We start from the raw sequence: 16,638 nt of genomic DNA on the forward strand, positions 1-16,638 counted from the left end.
ATACAACCTGCGTGTACCCTGGAACCATTCAACCCTGTGTTGAATCAGAAGTTCTGACCTATGTGGTAGATCTAGCACACTCTTGCTCCCATTGCAACCCCTGGCTTGCTTTTGTCATATACTTCAACATTCCTAGGTAAAAGAAGAAACCCAAAGATTTTATTTGAAAGTCCCACTAAGACAAGAGAAAGAGAAGATGTCCTGGGAAGTGATAATGGAAGTGTAGGAAATGTCTGTTGAGGGAACTGAACTGGCATGCCACAATCCTGAGATTTTGCTCAATTTGATGGTAACAGTGTCAGCTGGGGATGTCATTTACAGAGATGTCCTTTCTCTTCATTTTAATACCATTTGGTCCAATTATCACTTATGATTACATAATTTGTTTTGATTGAAGAATTTCTGAGAAAAATAAAGGTACCTTGTTTCCCCTGCCCCAACCCCCCCAAAAATCCATTAGCTATTCCAGCCGACAAGCTGACCTACTGAAAAACCTGAGATTAGGCTAAATTATGAGTCAAAATTAATTTTGGAACAAAGCCACGCACTGTGCTTTGTTCAAGTCATCCAAGAGGATGCTGTTTCCTGACAATGAGTCTCTCCCCAGCACACTCTAAACTAAGCAAACTCCCCGGGCATGAAACCAAGTGTGCAGGAAGCATTGACAAAGCCGCCCTTTCTCTTCCCACCATGTAGACAATTAGTACAGTCTGCCCAAAGACGCCAGGGTATGACTTTCTTACCGTGTAGCTGGTGCACTCTTTCATTTCTGTTTTAGCTCTGGACTGGCATGCTGTGGAAGCATGGGTTGTACTATTTAGGAATGTCTGGTCACTTGGTACATGCTTGTGCATGAGTGAGGTGCTTGCTGGTGCTGCCCTAACCTGAACTAAGTTTCTTACTTGCCTTTGTTTTCTGCTTCCAAGGGGATCCAGGTAATTCTTTCTCTTTGTGTTTCCCTAGAACACTGACTACTGGTGTGAGACTTGGGGCAGGAGCTGCTGCAGGGCTCCTTCATCCCATGCTAAAATTGCATAAGTCTGACCAAAGGGATCCCACTGTGGCCAACAGCTGGCCTTCTTGTACAGGAGTCCTCTAGGGTTTCCTCTTAGTAAACTCTCTTAGCTAAACTTGGGAGTATCGTTCACTAAAAGGTAGAAGGAAAAAGCAAACTTTGGTGTGGTGACAGCAGCTTTAATGTGGACCATAACCCTGAGTGTCAGACCAGAGTGGGGGATGAGGTTTTTCAGCCCGTTCTTCCTTTTGCCCTTTTCTGTGGCCAGACCAGCCACACAGCTTCAGAGCCTATTCCACAGCTTGGCTTCTAAGTCCTGCTACACAGCAGGTTAGGCTTTTGACCTCCTGTTGGAGAGATGGCCAGTGAGGTCAAGAAGCATGACCTCTTCTTTTGCAAACATAGGCTTGTCCTTAGTTCTAAATTGAGTCCCTCTAGCCAAGGATTCTTCTTGGGTTCCAGGATATTGTTAGGTATTGGGGGACTGGGAACTGATGCTATGAAAGTGCTTAGTATAGAGAACCAACTCTGACCTGTGAGCCCAGAGCCACATCTGCAGTGGAACAGCTTATATTTCAAGGTATTGTTTCTCTTGGGGGAATGTCCTGCGAGGAGGGAGAGAAGCAAGGACCTCCCTGGCTCTGGCTTTAGCTAGCTGCTGGGCCAGCAGCCCTTTATTCAACCCTGTGCTTCTTCTGACTTCTGTTTCAGACCACCCGTGAGCCGTGCAGCTCCCCAGCCTGAGAAACTCCAGAAGAACAACATCACCAAAAAAAAGAAGCTGGTTGAGGTGAGGAGGTTCAACAGTCATGCATGTTTATCTGATCACTGAGGCTCTGACACAGCCAGGAGACATCTACATTTGCCTGACTTCAAGAGTACATCATGTCAAATGAACCCAAATGGGGTCTGTTGGCTCCCTCTTGTCCCCATCTCCATTCTGTATGCATTGTATCCCCTGTCCCATCTCTGGGACCAACCCTGGGTCACATTGCTTCTCCCTCAGCCTTACCTAAATCATCACTAACTATAAGAGCATTGTGTCCCTCAATGGAGTCCCTAGGCTCCATTGTCCTAGGCACTCTGCCTCCTGGGACTTCAGCTCCTTTTTTACAGACAGGAAAGAAAGCAGTAGTGCATATCTCTCATCTCATTCCTGCCCCAGTGCCAGGTGCTGCATGTCTCTTCTCCACTCTTCAGAGAGAGGTGGGGACTGTTACTTTCCTTTGCACATGAGGGATCTATGGTGGAAGGATGATCAAGCAGCTCACAGGACCCATTACCAAGATCACCAGTCCAGGGAGGGGGGCAAATCTGGGCCTACAGTTGAAACTTGAGGGTCAGCTCCAGTGAGCCTGCTGTTTTCATAGACCCACAGCCCAGCATCCTCTCTTCAAAGTTTAAATATCTTATGCCTTGTGCTAACTTTAATACCCAAAAGGGTCTCACACTGCCAGTAAGAGTTCATGCTTTGAAAACCTCAACCAGAGTAGCCTTGCTAGCTCATGACCTATGAGTTCCTGCAACTAAAGCTCACCACCTAATGTTCTCCCATGGTCTGGAGCTGTGAAGTCCTGTGTTTTAATTCTGCAGCCTGGATGCAGACAGAACCTCTTAGTTCCCCCACACTGTAGTTCTTCCAGAACTTTTTCTGGGTTGCCTCTATGGGACCTTCATTTATGGTCATCCGGAGCCCTCCTACCCAGCTTCACCACACCCATGTTCCATAGGCCTCAGCACACACTTGTCTGCCTTCCCATGTATGTCTGCCTCTGCTGACAGACCATAAATTCTCACTGCTGCCAGAAGTTTTTTTTTTTCTGGAAAGGAACTTTTTTTTTTTTTTTTAGATATTTATTTTGGAAGATAGCTCAAGTTAGGAAATACAGCTGGTGTGGGACTTTGAACAGGATCTAACAGTAGAAGAGCCATTATGAGCCAAGATGGTGCCTATCTTCTGTTAAGCAGAGGCTCAGGGGTACCTAAAATAGTTTTTCTCTAAGAAATTCTTGAACTGCTGTCATAAACACAGTGAACTATTAGTGCTTCCTAGCACCTGAGTTTATAGCTCCTGGAGTAGTTAATCTACTGAGCCCATCAATGTCTGTTCTAAATTCCCAGAAGACTGTCTAACTGACCATTCTTGGTTCAATTGGCTACTGTATTCAGGATAATGTCCCATATTACATTCATTCCTGGGAAATACGTTGGGGGAATCTAGGGGTATGTAGAGACTCATTTAGTTGGAAGGAAGAGAAGGGATTTTGAGGTAAAAGGAACATTAGAAAACAAGTTGATACATAGGAAATCCTATGATCAATGTCGATCAGCTTACCCAGTATGCTCAGAAGATGGCTGTGTAGGGGTACATCTTGTGCCAACTCAAGGAGTTCAGGCTTTACCCTAAAGACAGTGAAAGACGATGACTGCATTTTAGGAGCTATAATGTGATATTTGCAATTGGCTAGCTCCATAGGGCCAGAATCGGGGAACCTGGAGAAATAGGACCCACCCACTATAAATCTTGCTTTTGGAGCTAACACAGGGCCAGGCATGGAGGAGTTCAGTAAAAGTATGTTAAAAGGAATCAAGAGTTGATCTGAATCAGCCACTGCTCTTTGGCATAGAGGATGTGACAAAAGAGAAAACTATGAATCCAGAGAACTGTCTAGTTGCTGGGAAAATGCAAATGTACAGAAACTTTGTGGGACGAGTCATAACCAACACATGAGGCATGACCTCAGCTCACCCAGCAGCCTTGACAGCAGTCACAGCTGCTTATGGGACCTGCTCATGGTGGTCTCTGAGCCATGATTCAGCTGAGCTGAGGAGTGACTATCTGCCAGGGCATGCATGTGAGACTTCTAGGTGACCACTGGAGGCCACCTAGCCTGCACACTGTGACTCACCTGAAGAACCTAAAAGTCACGTTAGTTTATTTAGGGAAAGTCACTTTTTTTTTTTTTTAACATTTCAGTGGACTGGAAAGGGGGGCTGTGTTTCATCCTTATCTGGTCCAGTATCTTTAGTGAGTGATATCGGCCTCACATAATGTTCCTGTGAGAAATGTGGCTATTCGTGCAATGTGCAGTGTGGCATTGTTCCTCCACTGTTAACCTGTAAGGATGCCTAACTGTGTGTACCACAGGAGCTGGCTCTGGACCACGTGTTTGGCTACAGAGGATTTGACTGCCGCAACAACCTGCATTACCTTAATGATGGTGCCGACATCATTTTCCATACTGCGGCAGCTGGCATTGTGCAGAACCTCTCCACAGGTAGCCTTGCCCACTCAGCTCTTAGATTCAGACCTCTTGCCTTTCTAGCCCCAACCTGGACTGACCATGGTATAGGTACTGGCGGGAGCTGCCTGTGCTTCTGCCAGCTTCTCTGCAGTGAGAGGGACGAGAGTGGGGAGAAGCCAGACTGGAAACAGAAGTGAACTCAGAAATGAGTAAAGCAAATGGAGCCAGTTTCCATCTCAAAGTGGTGATGCTCCTGCCTCTGTCTCCCAAGTGTTAGAGGTAGAAGTGTATGCTACGGGGTCCAGCTTGTTTTCACTCTGGAGCAATATTCACAGAAATAATGTCATCAGTAGAAGTACTTGGCACCCTCTTCCATGATTTCAACAACAACAACAACAACAACAACAAAAAATAAAGCTTTAAAAGGAAACATTTCAGAGAGTGTGTAACAGACCCACATCCATATCCTCACCACCAGATCAGATATGTCAGCCTATATCCTCCCAGCGTCATAGCTCATGTTCCTTGCTGAGTGCAGTAGTTCATGGATCGACTTGAGTGCAGTCACTGAGTCATTTTGATTTTCCTCCCTTGCGGTAGGAAGGCTTTGAGGTTTTTCATGTTTTCTCCGTTTTTTAGGCACATGCCATGGTTTTAATAGCACTATCCCCTTGAGTATCAACACTGCCACTTGGGCATGTGAGTAGGTTTTAAAAGGCCTTTAGGAAGTCTGGATACACACTGCAATAGATGGTAAAATACTTCCTTCCATGTCATGTGAACTATGTTGACTTTAGGATAAAGCTTTGACCTGTGCCATTCAGGCACCCAGGTGGGTAGATTCCTGCTAAGGGGACTCTGTACACGGTTCTCCTAGAGTCACATTGCCCAGCGCAGCATCACCTTCAACATCATTCTTTTCAGCACCCTGCTCCTCTTTCAGAACAGGGGCAGATGTTGAGAAAATGATCTTGTAACAAGGGGAAGAGGGATGAAGTTCATCCCTTAGTCTCTGGAAGGCTTTGTGTTTGCTCTGTGTGCTGGACCCACACAGGAAGTGGGAAATGCTAAAGCAGATTGTAGGCACTAGCTTTTGTCCTTCCAGACCTACATCAGAGCATGTGAATTTTTTTAGACAGTTCCCCATAGCCCCGAGACTATTCTGAAAATGATAATTCTGAAAACAATAATTTGGCTTTTCTAAAAGCATAATCTTTTATAAGACACATCCAGATTTCCCAATTCAGCTTTGTGATAGCTACAGAGAGCCCTTGGATCTCACTACTCACCTCCCATGGTCCCTCTTTTCTAGGCAGCCAGAGCTTCTACCTGGAGCACACGGATGACATCCTCTGCCTCACAGTGAATCAGCACCCGAAGTACAGGAATGTGGTGGCCACCAGCCAGATAGGTAGGGCTCCCTGCTGGCTTCTTGCTGTTCTTGGGGCTATATAGACCACTGGTCTATGAGCACTTTCAGGAGATGAGCAGGTTAGACCCTTTCTTGCTAATGTCTCAGTTGATTTTTTTTTCTTGAGTTTTAAAATATAGCACCTGTGTAACTTCTGTTGATGCATGTAGTGAACAGTGACGCTGAGGGACCATAAAATAAAAACAAAGCCTGATAATTAAACAAATAGATGGTCTTCTTCCTTGCAGACTGGACCCTTAGGTGTAAGTGTCTCAAAGCCTGACAATTATGCCTGGCAAGGATGTACTGCAGCATGTGTGCCAGCTCCCTGCCCTGAGAAACTGCCTGCCACAAATGTAAACTGGCACATTTGTGAAGTCATCTGCTTTTGTTTTTACTTTGTCTTCTCAAAGGAAGTCCTTACAAAAGAATCTCTTGCTTGCTTTCATCAAAGCCATGTCCATTTTCATACATCATTTGGAGTCTGCTGGGCTGGGGCTAAGAGCTGCACTGATAGGAACAAGACTTACTTTGCTATTGTTTCCCTTGATGCTTCTTCATTGTCATTGCCCACCATTGCAGGTGACACCACAGAGAGCACAGGTAAGGCTGTCCCAGCTGGGACAGTTCCCATCCACACAGCAAGATCATGTCAATGTATCATTTGCTGGTTATATCTGGATGTGCTACAGATACAAATACAAACTCACCAGTTCCCTCTGCAAGCATGTCAGACATAAATATCCATATGCTCTGCCTTCAGCAGCCAGTTCCTCAGTGTCTTTCTTTGGCCAGGTCAGACTACATGTCTCTTACGCCACCCTCACTGTAACTGTCTGAGGAAAGGCCTTTAATGGAACACAAACACTGAGGTACCACCATCTCTTTCATGCCTCCCATACTCAGGGACAACACCTTCAATTCATATCTGGGATGCAATGACCAAACACACCCTTTCCATGCTGCGGTGCTTCCACACCAAGGGGGTGAATTACATCAACTTCAGTGCAACCGGGAAGCTCCTGGTGTCTGTGGGCGTGGATCCAGAGCACACCATCACTGTCTGGAGATGGCAAGAAGGTAACATGCTGGGCTTCATGCTGCTTCTACAGGGCTCCCCTGTAGAGTGAGCTGGGATGGAGCTCCAGGCTGCCTTTCCCAATCCTCCCTCAGGGGTCCTGCTGCGAGGGGAGCACAATCCTTGGTGAGCTACTCTCAGACCCACTCCCCTCCCTCTCCCCTCCCCCTCCCATTCATGGCCAGGTGGAGGCAGCTCAGGAGCCTGTAGTGGCTAGTTAAGGACCTGCGGGTATGCTGGGAGAGTGCTGACACTGCCCTTCTGCATCATCACCATCCCACACCCAGACTCTGTCCTCAGTGCTCTTCCAGTGGCCTCTGAACTCTGCTCCAATTGTTTTACCTTGGCTGCCTTATTAGAACTGAAGTGACCGTAGTCACCGAAAGCAAATTTTAGCTGTTCAGGTATTTTTATGCATTAATGCTTCTGAAATGAGGATTCACCTTAATCACTGTAGGTCAAGATGCCTCTAGGACTCAAATGACCTTTCACTGAGGTTGCCCAAGACCATCAGAAAACACAAATATTTACATTATGATTCTAAAGTAGAAAAAGTATAGTTATGAAGTAGTAACAAAGACAATATTATGGTTAGGGTCACCATAACATGAGGAACTGTATTAAAGGGTCGGTCACAGAATTAGAAAGGTTGAGAACTACTGGTTTATAGTATAATTAATGATTTTTTTCTTATTCATCCCCAACACACACATACATATATACACACATACACACACACACACACACTAGCTGCTACTAAATTTGTAATTGTTTTACAATTAGAAATATGCAATTTTCAGAGTATATCCTCAGATTGGCCTTGGCAAAAGCAGATCCAATTAGTAAGGGCAATAATGAGGTCTATCTGCAGCTGATATCTGGGACACAATGAGCAGGCAAGTAGAGAGGTGGCTCCAATCTGGTATTTGAGAATCCCATTATCTCCTCATCTTCTCATGGAAGGGGTGGGAAGAAGGGCTTTAAAGTGTCCCGCGCTAATTTTCTCGCCAGCAAGAAAACCACACCACCATCTTCTTGTTGACAGTTCACTGTCTTCGAGTGTCCCCACAACCCATCTCTCTGTGATGCAGATTGATTGCTTGTGATACCAGGTAGTCAGTGAATCAACCAGACAGTGCTGATAAGAAGTAGAGTTTCTTACCTTACAGCCTTGAAACATCTCAGAGTTGGAAGGGCTAGGAACATCTTTTACCTACCTTGCAGGACCAGCTCACAGAAATCCTGGCAGGCTTCCTTCCATTTGCATGGGTCTCTCCAAAGAAGCAGCCCCATCACTTCCCAAGGAGCCCATCCACTGTCAGTTATTTTCATAAAGTCCTCTCCCTACGGGGCAGAGTTCTGTTCCAGGTGCCTTTTTGCTCGGGCTGCTGACTCCAGCTGCAGTTCCGGAGAGAAGAGTGAGGCAATGGCCCTACCCGGTGCCCATCTTCAAGCTCCCGCTCCCTCTTGACCTCCCCTACTTGTCCCTCTAGCTCACGAGGCCTACTGGAGCCTTAGTTCTAGATTCTTCCTATCTGAGGCTTTCCTGACCTCCCAGGGGAGTGAATGCTAGAAAAGTCAGACCTTTTGATGAGCTCCCAGGAGGGAAGAAGCTTGGAGGGTGGTCTCCTTGTGTCTGTCGGTCTATACAGAAGGGCTCTAACCAGTTACTGTCTCTTCACAGTTGAATGGACATGGCTTCTCTTCCTTTCTCTAGTGTGTTGTACTTTTTCCTTCAAGTCCTACCTTCCTATAAATAGAACATATTGGGAGAGTACATATATACATTTGTGTTATCAGTAAGGAGCATAGTGTGCATTCCTGAGTTGCTATTGGGTCATTTTAGAGAGCACATGTGTGAGTAATAAAATACTTAATATACACTTTATTACATAATAATGACTTTAAGTGGACCTTTTATGTACAACACGTATTTCAGGTCCTATATATGTTTCTGTAACTTCTTCTGAACAGACAAGAGACTAAGTCACTGTCTCTACAATGAAAAATTCCTATATTAAAACAAGAGGAGGGCTGGTGAGATGGCTCAGCAGGTAAGAACACTGACTGCTCTTCCAAAGGTCCTGAGTTCAAATCCCAGCAACCATATGGTGGCTCACAACCATCTGTAACAAGATCTGACACCCTCTTCTAGAGTGTCTGAAGTCAGGTACAGAGTAATTACATATAATAAATAAATAAATCTTTAAAAAAAGAGGAAAGGGTCAGTGGTTTAACTATGGCTCTCATTATAATTTTGTGTTTCTTCCATAGCTGGCAAGGCTGATCCTCTTAGAATCTCTTATTGGCCACTGACACTGCTGCTCCTATAATCTGCCTGGTGAAAGGTGTTTCCCCAGGAGACAATGATTTGTTGGTCTTTATAGATCATCAGTGTTAATCCTGACTCTTACAAGAGTTGCAAATACTTTTCTTCTTATCTGTTGTTTGCTTTCAAACTTAGTTTATGTTATCTTTGGAGCCCATGGGTTTTTAAAGTCTTAGGGAAAGAGGTATCTGTTACTACTGCGATGAGTTTCAGTTGTTGGGTTTTGATAATTGTATGAAGTAGAGGGGCTTTCCTGACACCTCCTCCCCTAGAAAAGGCTTCCTTTGTGGAGTATCTGAAGCTAACGGGTGGGCCAACTTCATTCAAAATCCACTGCCAACACAACCTCTGCTCTCCTGGAGAGCCATCATGAAAAACAAATGAACAGAAGATGAGAAGAAACAGATCTGGATACATAATAGAGAGGGGGAGAAGAAATTGGAACGGAAACATTAAGAGCATGTAGAAAGAGCCTTGAAGAAAAAGTAACAAGTCTAAAATAAAAATGCAAACTTAGAGGGTTTAAAAGAATAAAAAGAGTCTTCAAAAGCAGGCAAAAGGAATAGAAACCCAGAAGTTTTAAAAGGACCCAAAGGAAAGGTAAAATTAGTCACCAGTGTAGAATGGTCACCATGACCAAGCATGTACCCCTGCATCCATTCTTAGCTTCTCACTGCATCTTAGCAGGTACTATTGCTGTAACAACCACAGGCAAGGAAGCTGAGGGCAGAGCAAAGAGATTAAGATGTTCAAAGCTGTTCTTCAAGTGGAGTTCAGATTCAAGATGAAGGCTCAGTGAGACACAGAAGACATTTAGAATATGGAGTAAGAAAAACAAGTAACTATAAAAAGTAAAAAATTTAAACCTAAACCTCACAAACTGAAAAGGAATGCTGAGGTTAAAGAAAATAAATGCAGGGAATCTTAAGCAGAAAGAAGAAAATAAAAGGTGTATGAAGAATCTGAGCCCAAGTGACCCTAACCCTGACGGAGGGGCATGCTGGGGTGAATAGATTTGGGATAAAGAAGACGTGGGCATGATCAGTTCTACCTGTCAAGAAGCCTCCACCTCATTGACCACAGTCATTTCCTACTCTAGTCATGACTTTGTAGGTAAGGGTTCTGTTAGTAGCACCTACTTCTCTGGAAATTACCCAGACACTGATAGATGGCCTCCTTGGGATGTCTGAGAGGGAGCTGATGCAGTTAAAGGAACACTGATTTTATTCAGAGTGAATGGAAGACCAGCCTTGGCTGTAACTTCCTGCCCTAGTCCATGAACAGAAAGAGGACTGGCATCATTGGACTCTGTCACCCACACAGGTACCAAGGTTGCCAGCCGAGGGGGCCACCTGGAACGAATATTTGTGGTGGAATTTCGCCCTGACTCAGACACACAATTTGTATCTGTTGGAGTCAAACATATGAAGTTCTGGACTCTAGCGGGAAGTGCTCTGCTATACAAGAAAGGGGTCATCGGGTCTATGGAAGCTGCCAAGATGCAAACGATGCTGTCCGTGGCTTTTGGTGCTGTGAGTCCTAGCAGATACTTATCAAAAAGGGTCCTGAATCCCTTAGGCATGGGCATGGGATGGTGGGGAAGGGATTGGCCAAGAAGCTAAAATCAACAAGAAAACCACTTTTGTCAATTAAGGAGCTTTTAGTAATCAGTGTTCCCTATCCTTAGCATCAGTAGGTGAATAGATCTCAATGTGTGCACACATGTGTTTGTCAGTGTGCTGGTGGATATGTGCAAGTGTGAATACCAAAGGGCAACTATGGGTGGTGTTTGCTCCATCAAAATAGTCTACCCTGAACCTGAAGTTTGTTAGTTAGGCTAGAATGGCTGGCCAATGACCCTCAGGGATCTATCTCCCTGTCACCAGTTCCTCGCACTGACACACAAGCACATACCACACCAGGCTTTTTAAAATTTAGCTTCTGGGGATTGAGCTCAGGACTTTGTTCTTGCAAAGGCAAGTCCCTTAATTAACTACATTTTACACTTTGTTGTTGTTATTGTTGTTCTCAAAATGTTGAATCAAAAAGTATTAGTTACTTTTCTCATTGCTATGACAGAATAGCTAAGAAAAGCAACTTAACCAAGGAAGAGTCCATTGTGGCTGGTGTGTTAAGATCAGAGCATCACGACAGGAAAGACATTATGGCATAGCATGAGCATGTGGTGTCCACAGTCAGGAGGCAGAGAAATGAACTCCTGTGCTCAGCTCATTTTCTCCTTATTTAGTCTGACACCCCAGAGAAGGGGATCTTGACATCCACATCCAGGGTGGTCTTCCATTTACATTGTCCTTTCTATAGAAATACAGAAACCTGGAGAAGTGATGATTTTCAATCCATCCAAACTGACAGCGAGCAACCATGAAGGGGTAAGGTCACCATCCAGAGCAGGTGACACCAGAGTACACACTGCTTAGGCACACACATTAGTACACACATCCCTGCGGATGCTAGGAATCATTTCCACTCTCAAGGAGTGCTCTTTCTTCTTCTTGGCCCCCTCATCCACAAATACCGCAGTAGAAACTTCGGGCATATATGTAAGGCAGCTCCTAGTGTTTCAAGTCTGATGTGTCCACTTCCTAGTCAGGTTTCCTCTCTGGTTGGAGTGGGCCCTTCCCCTACAGTGGCCTGTGGTATTCTGTCTCCAGCTGACCCTCCAAAGTTTCTCACAATAGGGATGCAAAAATGCCCAAACAAATTAGCAAGTAAATTACAAAGCCAGGTGACTGTCTCACATTCCATGGTTCTCTGCAAATCTGTTTGGCTTAATTTGGATCAGACTGATAATGCTTGGCTGATCCTCTCAGCAAAGGATCCAGTCTGGCTGGAGAGATCATTCAGTGGCTAAGAGCACTTATTGCTCTTCCAGAGGACCTTAGTTCAATTCCCAGCACCCACTCGGTATCTTATGACTGCCCATGACTCTGGTTTCATGGCATCCAATGCCTCTGGCTTCTATAGATACCTATACTTATGTGCCTGGACACACACACACACACACACACCACACACATGCATAATTAAAAATAATGAAGATTAATCTCAAACCAAAAAAGAAGCCAGTGTCTGAGAAAGAACCCTTCAGTGAGTTCCTGCTTCTCAAGGTGTTCCTTTGTTTGCAGAACAACCTTACTTTTACTGGTGCCATCAATGGAGATGTCTATGTCTGGAAGGAGCACTTCCTCATCAGGCTGGTGGCCAAGGCTCACACAGGTCCTGTTTTTACAATGTACACCACCCTCCGAGACGGGCTTATTGTGACTGGTGGAAAAGAACGGCCGTAAGCAAAGGTCCCTCTTGGGGACTTGTTTGCTACTATCTAGGCACAAAATGACAGAAATCTCTGCCAATTGTGGTGTCCCTCTCTTTTCTGTATTAGATCAGTCTGTCATCTCTGCAGGAGAGTCCAAGGTCTTTCTAAGAGGGTAGCAAAGAGAACCACTAACAGTTAAAACCTTAGACGATACTTCTCAAAAAGTTGTTGTGACTTGGCTCATGTGTAAATGCTACTCATAGCAGCTCTTGGGGGAAGGGAGGACAAAAAGGAGGGACCTGTAGAGGGAAGGCAAGATTTGTGAAACACTACTAGCAAGCTAATAGAAACAAACTGGCTTTGGGGATTACACTTGCCTTCCTGCATAGTTATGCATTTGAAGGCAATTTAGGACATCCACTGGGCCTAGGCAGTCATACAATCAGCGCTGGCATAGAGTGCTGAGAAGGGAAGTCTCGAGGCAATGGTAAGTACCTCTTTATGCCATTTTTTTTTTTTAGGACTAAGGAAGGAGGAGCTGTAAAGCTGTGGGACCAGGAGATGAAGCGCTGTCGGGCCTTCCAGCTGGAAACAGGGCAGCTGGTGGAGTGTGTACGCTCGGTGTGCCGTGGCCAGGTGAGTATGGCTGGCCCTGTGGGAGCCACTCCTTAGAGCAGAGCTGAGGAAGGAGATGGGGACCCTGACAGGTTTGCTCTTGTCCACTCACTTTGCTAGTATGTGTTTGCTCGTATTATAATATGTGTAGATTATATTATAGCTCATCAGTCAGTCATAGCCACTCCTCCAGGTGTGTCTCTGAACCTGTGTGTGTCCACCGCCTAGGTCAGTCGAGAGGGCTTCATGTTTCATTGAGGAGGGTGTCTTTCTGTCTACCTGGCAGGAAGTCATTTAGGAGATGTTAGCCACTGTCACTCCAATCACTGTTCTCATAAGCGGAACAATACCTGTAAGCAGCCATGCTGCTGGATACAGCTGAAAGGTGTTAAGTCAGTCCAGTTATAGGGTCAGTCAGACTTTCTATACCTTTATTAGAAACATACTATAATGACAATTGCCAGGATCAGTTGTAGTTGCCAGGATGCAATGGTGTTTGCAAGCTACACTGGGTACACGAGATTAATGTCTAAGACCAACTTACTTACCAGTCAAGGTCACCTGCTATGGCCCCGGGAGGAATTAAGTCAGTCTAGAGGGAGCTTACAGTCTGTGGGGTGTTTGTCAAGAGGTTGATGGAGGACTCTGCTCAAGCCCCTACCCAAGGCAACTGCTAGAAAAAGCAAAGTGAGTAGGGAGGGGGTTCTTCGGCCCTTTGCAAGGAGCCTCAGCATGTCCTGATTTAGTAACAATGCAGCAGTTTCACTAGCAGTGCTTAAATTATTTTTAAACTGTGGCAAAACACATAAAACTTAACCACGTTGTGTACAAGTCATTGCCATTAAACACTTGTGCAACCACTACCACTGTCACCTTCAAATGTTTTAATAGGAAAATATTTGACTATTAAGCATCAGCTGTCCCTTCCCCTCCCGCCCCTGGTACCCACCTCTCCTTTGTATCCCGTGAACTGGATCTTTCTGGGGACCTCAGATGACTGGACTCATACAGCCCTTTTTCTAATAGTATTTTTTTGTAACAGGGAAAAATCTTAGTAGGAACCAAAGATGGTGAAATAATTGAAGTTGGAGAAAAAAGCGCTGCTTCAAACATCCTGATTGATGGACACATGGAGGGGGAGATCTGGGGCCTAGCCACACACCCCTCCAAGGACATGTTCATCTCAGCCAGCAATGATGGCACAGCAAGGATCTGGGACCTGGTTGACAAGGTAAGGAGCCAATGATCAGGTTCATAGCAGGAGGAGCACAGAGGGCCTGTGTCAAGCCAGAGATGGGGGAAGTTGGTTCAGCATTAAGTTAGAAAGCCTACTCATAAAGTTCCCTCGCACATGCCATCTGCACTTTCAGCAGTTCATCTGTCTAGACAGACTTATATGAAGGGGTCTCATAGCTGGAGCTCAATATGAAATAAAGGACGACATGGAACCTTCTGGGTTTTTTGTTCTGTTTTGTTTTGTTTTGTTTTTCGAGACAAGGTTTCTCTGTATAGCCCTGGCTGTCCTGGAACTCACTTTGTAGACCAGGCTGGCCTCGAACTCAGAAATCCACCTGCCTCTGCCTCCCAAGTGCTGGGACTAAAGGCGTGCGCCACCACCACCACCACCCGGTGACATGGAACCTTCTGACTCTTCTTGCCTCTACTTCTCCAGCACTGGTAATGAGTGCTTGGGGATCAAACCAAGGACTTCATGCAATGTTAGGCAAGTACTCTACTGAGCCCCACATGTTGATAATTCTGGAATAATCAAACTGAGAATTACTATCTTTTTATGAAAGGACAGGGGAGAATGACAGGGATTCAAGTGTTTGAGAATGTCAGATTTCCCATCAGATCCCAGGAAGGTTGGGAAAGCAACTTTAAAGCTCATCTGGGGTAAAAATGTAAAATATCAAGAAAAAGGTCACTGAACCTTATCCAGCACAAAATAAACACCAAATTCTGTTTCAAAATGGCTAGGGAAAATTTAGGTCACAGTTTTAGTGTAAGGGTCACAGAAGAGCCATGCAAGCACATGCATGTATTATACAGTTTAGTTCTAAAGCTGTTACATTTACTAAAAACAGCTTCTACTCACTGTATAGTGGATGTTTCCTGTATGCTATTAATAATACTTACAAAAATCTTCCAACACTGCTATCAGTATCCTTTCTGCTCCATGGTAATGGAAATGATGTATACATACATACCCAACTAGAAAGTGAGGGTCCAGTCATGATCTGACTAGTATGCTGAAGTTCCCATTCTTTTCCTTTAACAAGAGGCTGGCAGAGCCAAGGGCCTGTGTCTGGCCAGCTGCCTGTTTCAATAGGTGAAGCCACATTTGTTACTACTGTTCACAATTGGCATGACAAAGCTGGTAATTAGAACACAGATCCTACAGTGCTCAGTGTAAAGTTATGACAACATAACAGGCAATGTTTGCCAAACCCTGTCCTAAAAGGTGCTATCCCCCACGTAGCTGCTCTACTATGAGATGGCATTGAGCTGAAGTAGTCTGATTTCCCTGTCCTGATGAGTTCCCATGGAGATCAGCACAAGTGGTAAGGGCTTACATGTCTCTCTGTGTCTTCTTGTAGAAACTGTTAAACAAGGTGAACCTGGGCCATGCAGCCAGGTGTGCAGCCTATAGCCCAGATGGGGAGATGGTGGCCATTGGCATGAAGAATGGAGAGTTTGTCATCTTGCTGGTGAACACCCTGAAAGTTTGGGGGAAAAAACGAGACCGGAAATCTGCCATCCAAGATATCAGGTACAAAAAAAAAAAAAAAAAAAAAAGAAATCAGGTTCATAGTGAGTGTGGGACAGAAGGGTGGCGCTCCTTACCTGGGTCCTTCTGGTGATGGTGGGGACACAGAGCTGGAGCAACTGAGTTGAAAGGATTGCTTCCACAGCAGGCTAATCAAGGGTACTTCCCACACAGTCTTTTTAGATATGATGATATAAAAATACTTGTAATTCTACCAAAGACTACATAACACCATTTTTTTTTCCTGTGGGATTAGATTCAGAAAAATTGTTTAATTTCATAGAAACTGGGGAGAAGCTAGGAACATATCTTTGGGCTTGAGACAGAGCTAGCCCATCTTTACGTGTCCAAGTCTGCCTCCTCATGGACCTTGCTTTTGATTTCCCCCTCTAGAATCAGCCCAGACAACAGATTCTTAGCTGTGGGTTCTTCTGAGCATACAGTTGACTTCTATGACCTTACTCAGGGCACAAGTCTGAACCGCATCGGCTACTGCAAAGACATCCCAAGCTTTGTCATTCAGATGGACTTTTCTGCAGACAGCAAATACATTCAGGTATGTTTCTGGTTAACTTGTCTCAGGGCAATCAAGGAAAAAACATTGTTTCTACATGAGTGCTCAATATGTCCTGGGCACCATGCTAATTCACCCATCATAGGCAACTTCCAAGTACTATCCTTATTTTATAAATGTAAAGACAGAAGCTTAGATAATTAAGAAATTGTGTGTGTGTGTGTCTGAGTGTATTCATCTTTTAGTAAGAAACAAAAACAAAACATGAATACCAGGGAACATATCCCTAGTCATCTTGAAAGAGAAAATTATACAGATTCAAGGTTTGGAAATGTAAAATTAAAAGAGTAAGTTTCAAAAAAGTAAGACTCAGGGCTGAATACT

The 16,638-nt window shown here is 44.7% G+C and overlaps 1 protein-coding gene across 1 annotated transcript in view; it reads left to right on the forward strand.

Moving 5' to 3' along the window:
* Eml6 (EMAP like 6) overlaps nt 1-16,638 on the forward strand; it is a 271,194-nt gene that overhangs the window by 249,402 nt on the left and 5,154 nt on the right. Inside the window, exons 28-37 of the mRNA XM_021210974.2 lie at nt 1,727-1,805; nt 4,164-4,293; nt 5,573-5,671; nt 6,578-6,751; nt 10,402-10,610; nt 12,225-12,382; nt 12,877-12,991; nt 14,013-14,201; nt 15,571-15,743; nt 16,134-16,296. Of these exons, the coding sequence (XP_021066633.1) occupies nt 1,727-1,805; nt 4,164-4,293; nt 5,573-5,671; nt 6,578-6,751; nt 10,402-10,610; nt 12,225-12,382; nt 12,877-12,991; nt 14,013-14,201; nt 15,571-15,743; nt 16,134-16,296 (1,489 nt within the window). The remainder of the gene's footprint in view (nt 1-1,726; nt 1,806-4,163; nt 4,294-5,572; nt 5,672-6,577; nt 6,752-10,401; nt 10,611-12,224; nt 12,383-12,876; nt 12,992-14,012; nt 14,202-15,570; nt 15,744-16,133; nt 16,297-16,638) is intronic.

This window comes from Mus pahari, chromosome 13 (genome assembly GCF_900095145.1).
Source record: "Mus pahari chromosome 13, PAHARI_EIJ_v1.1, whole genome shotgun sequence".
Taxonomy (NCBI): domain Eukaryota; kingdom Metazoa; phylum Chordata; class Mammalia; order Rodentia; family Muridae; genus Mus; species Mus pahari.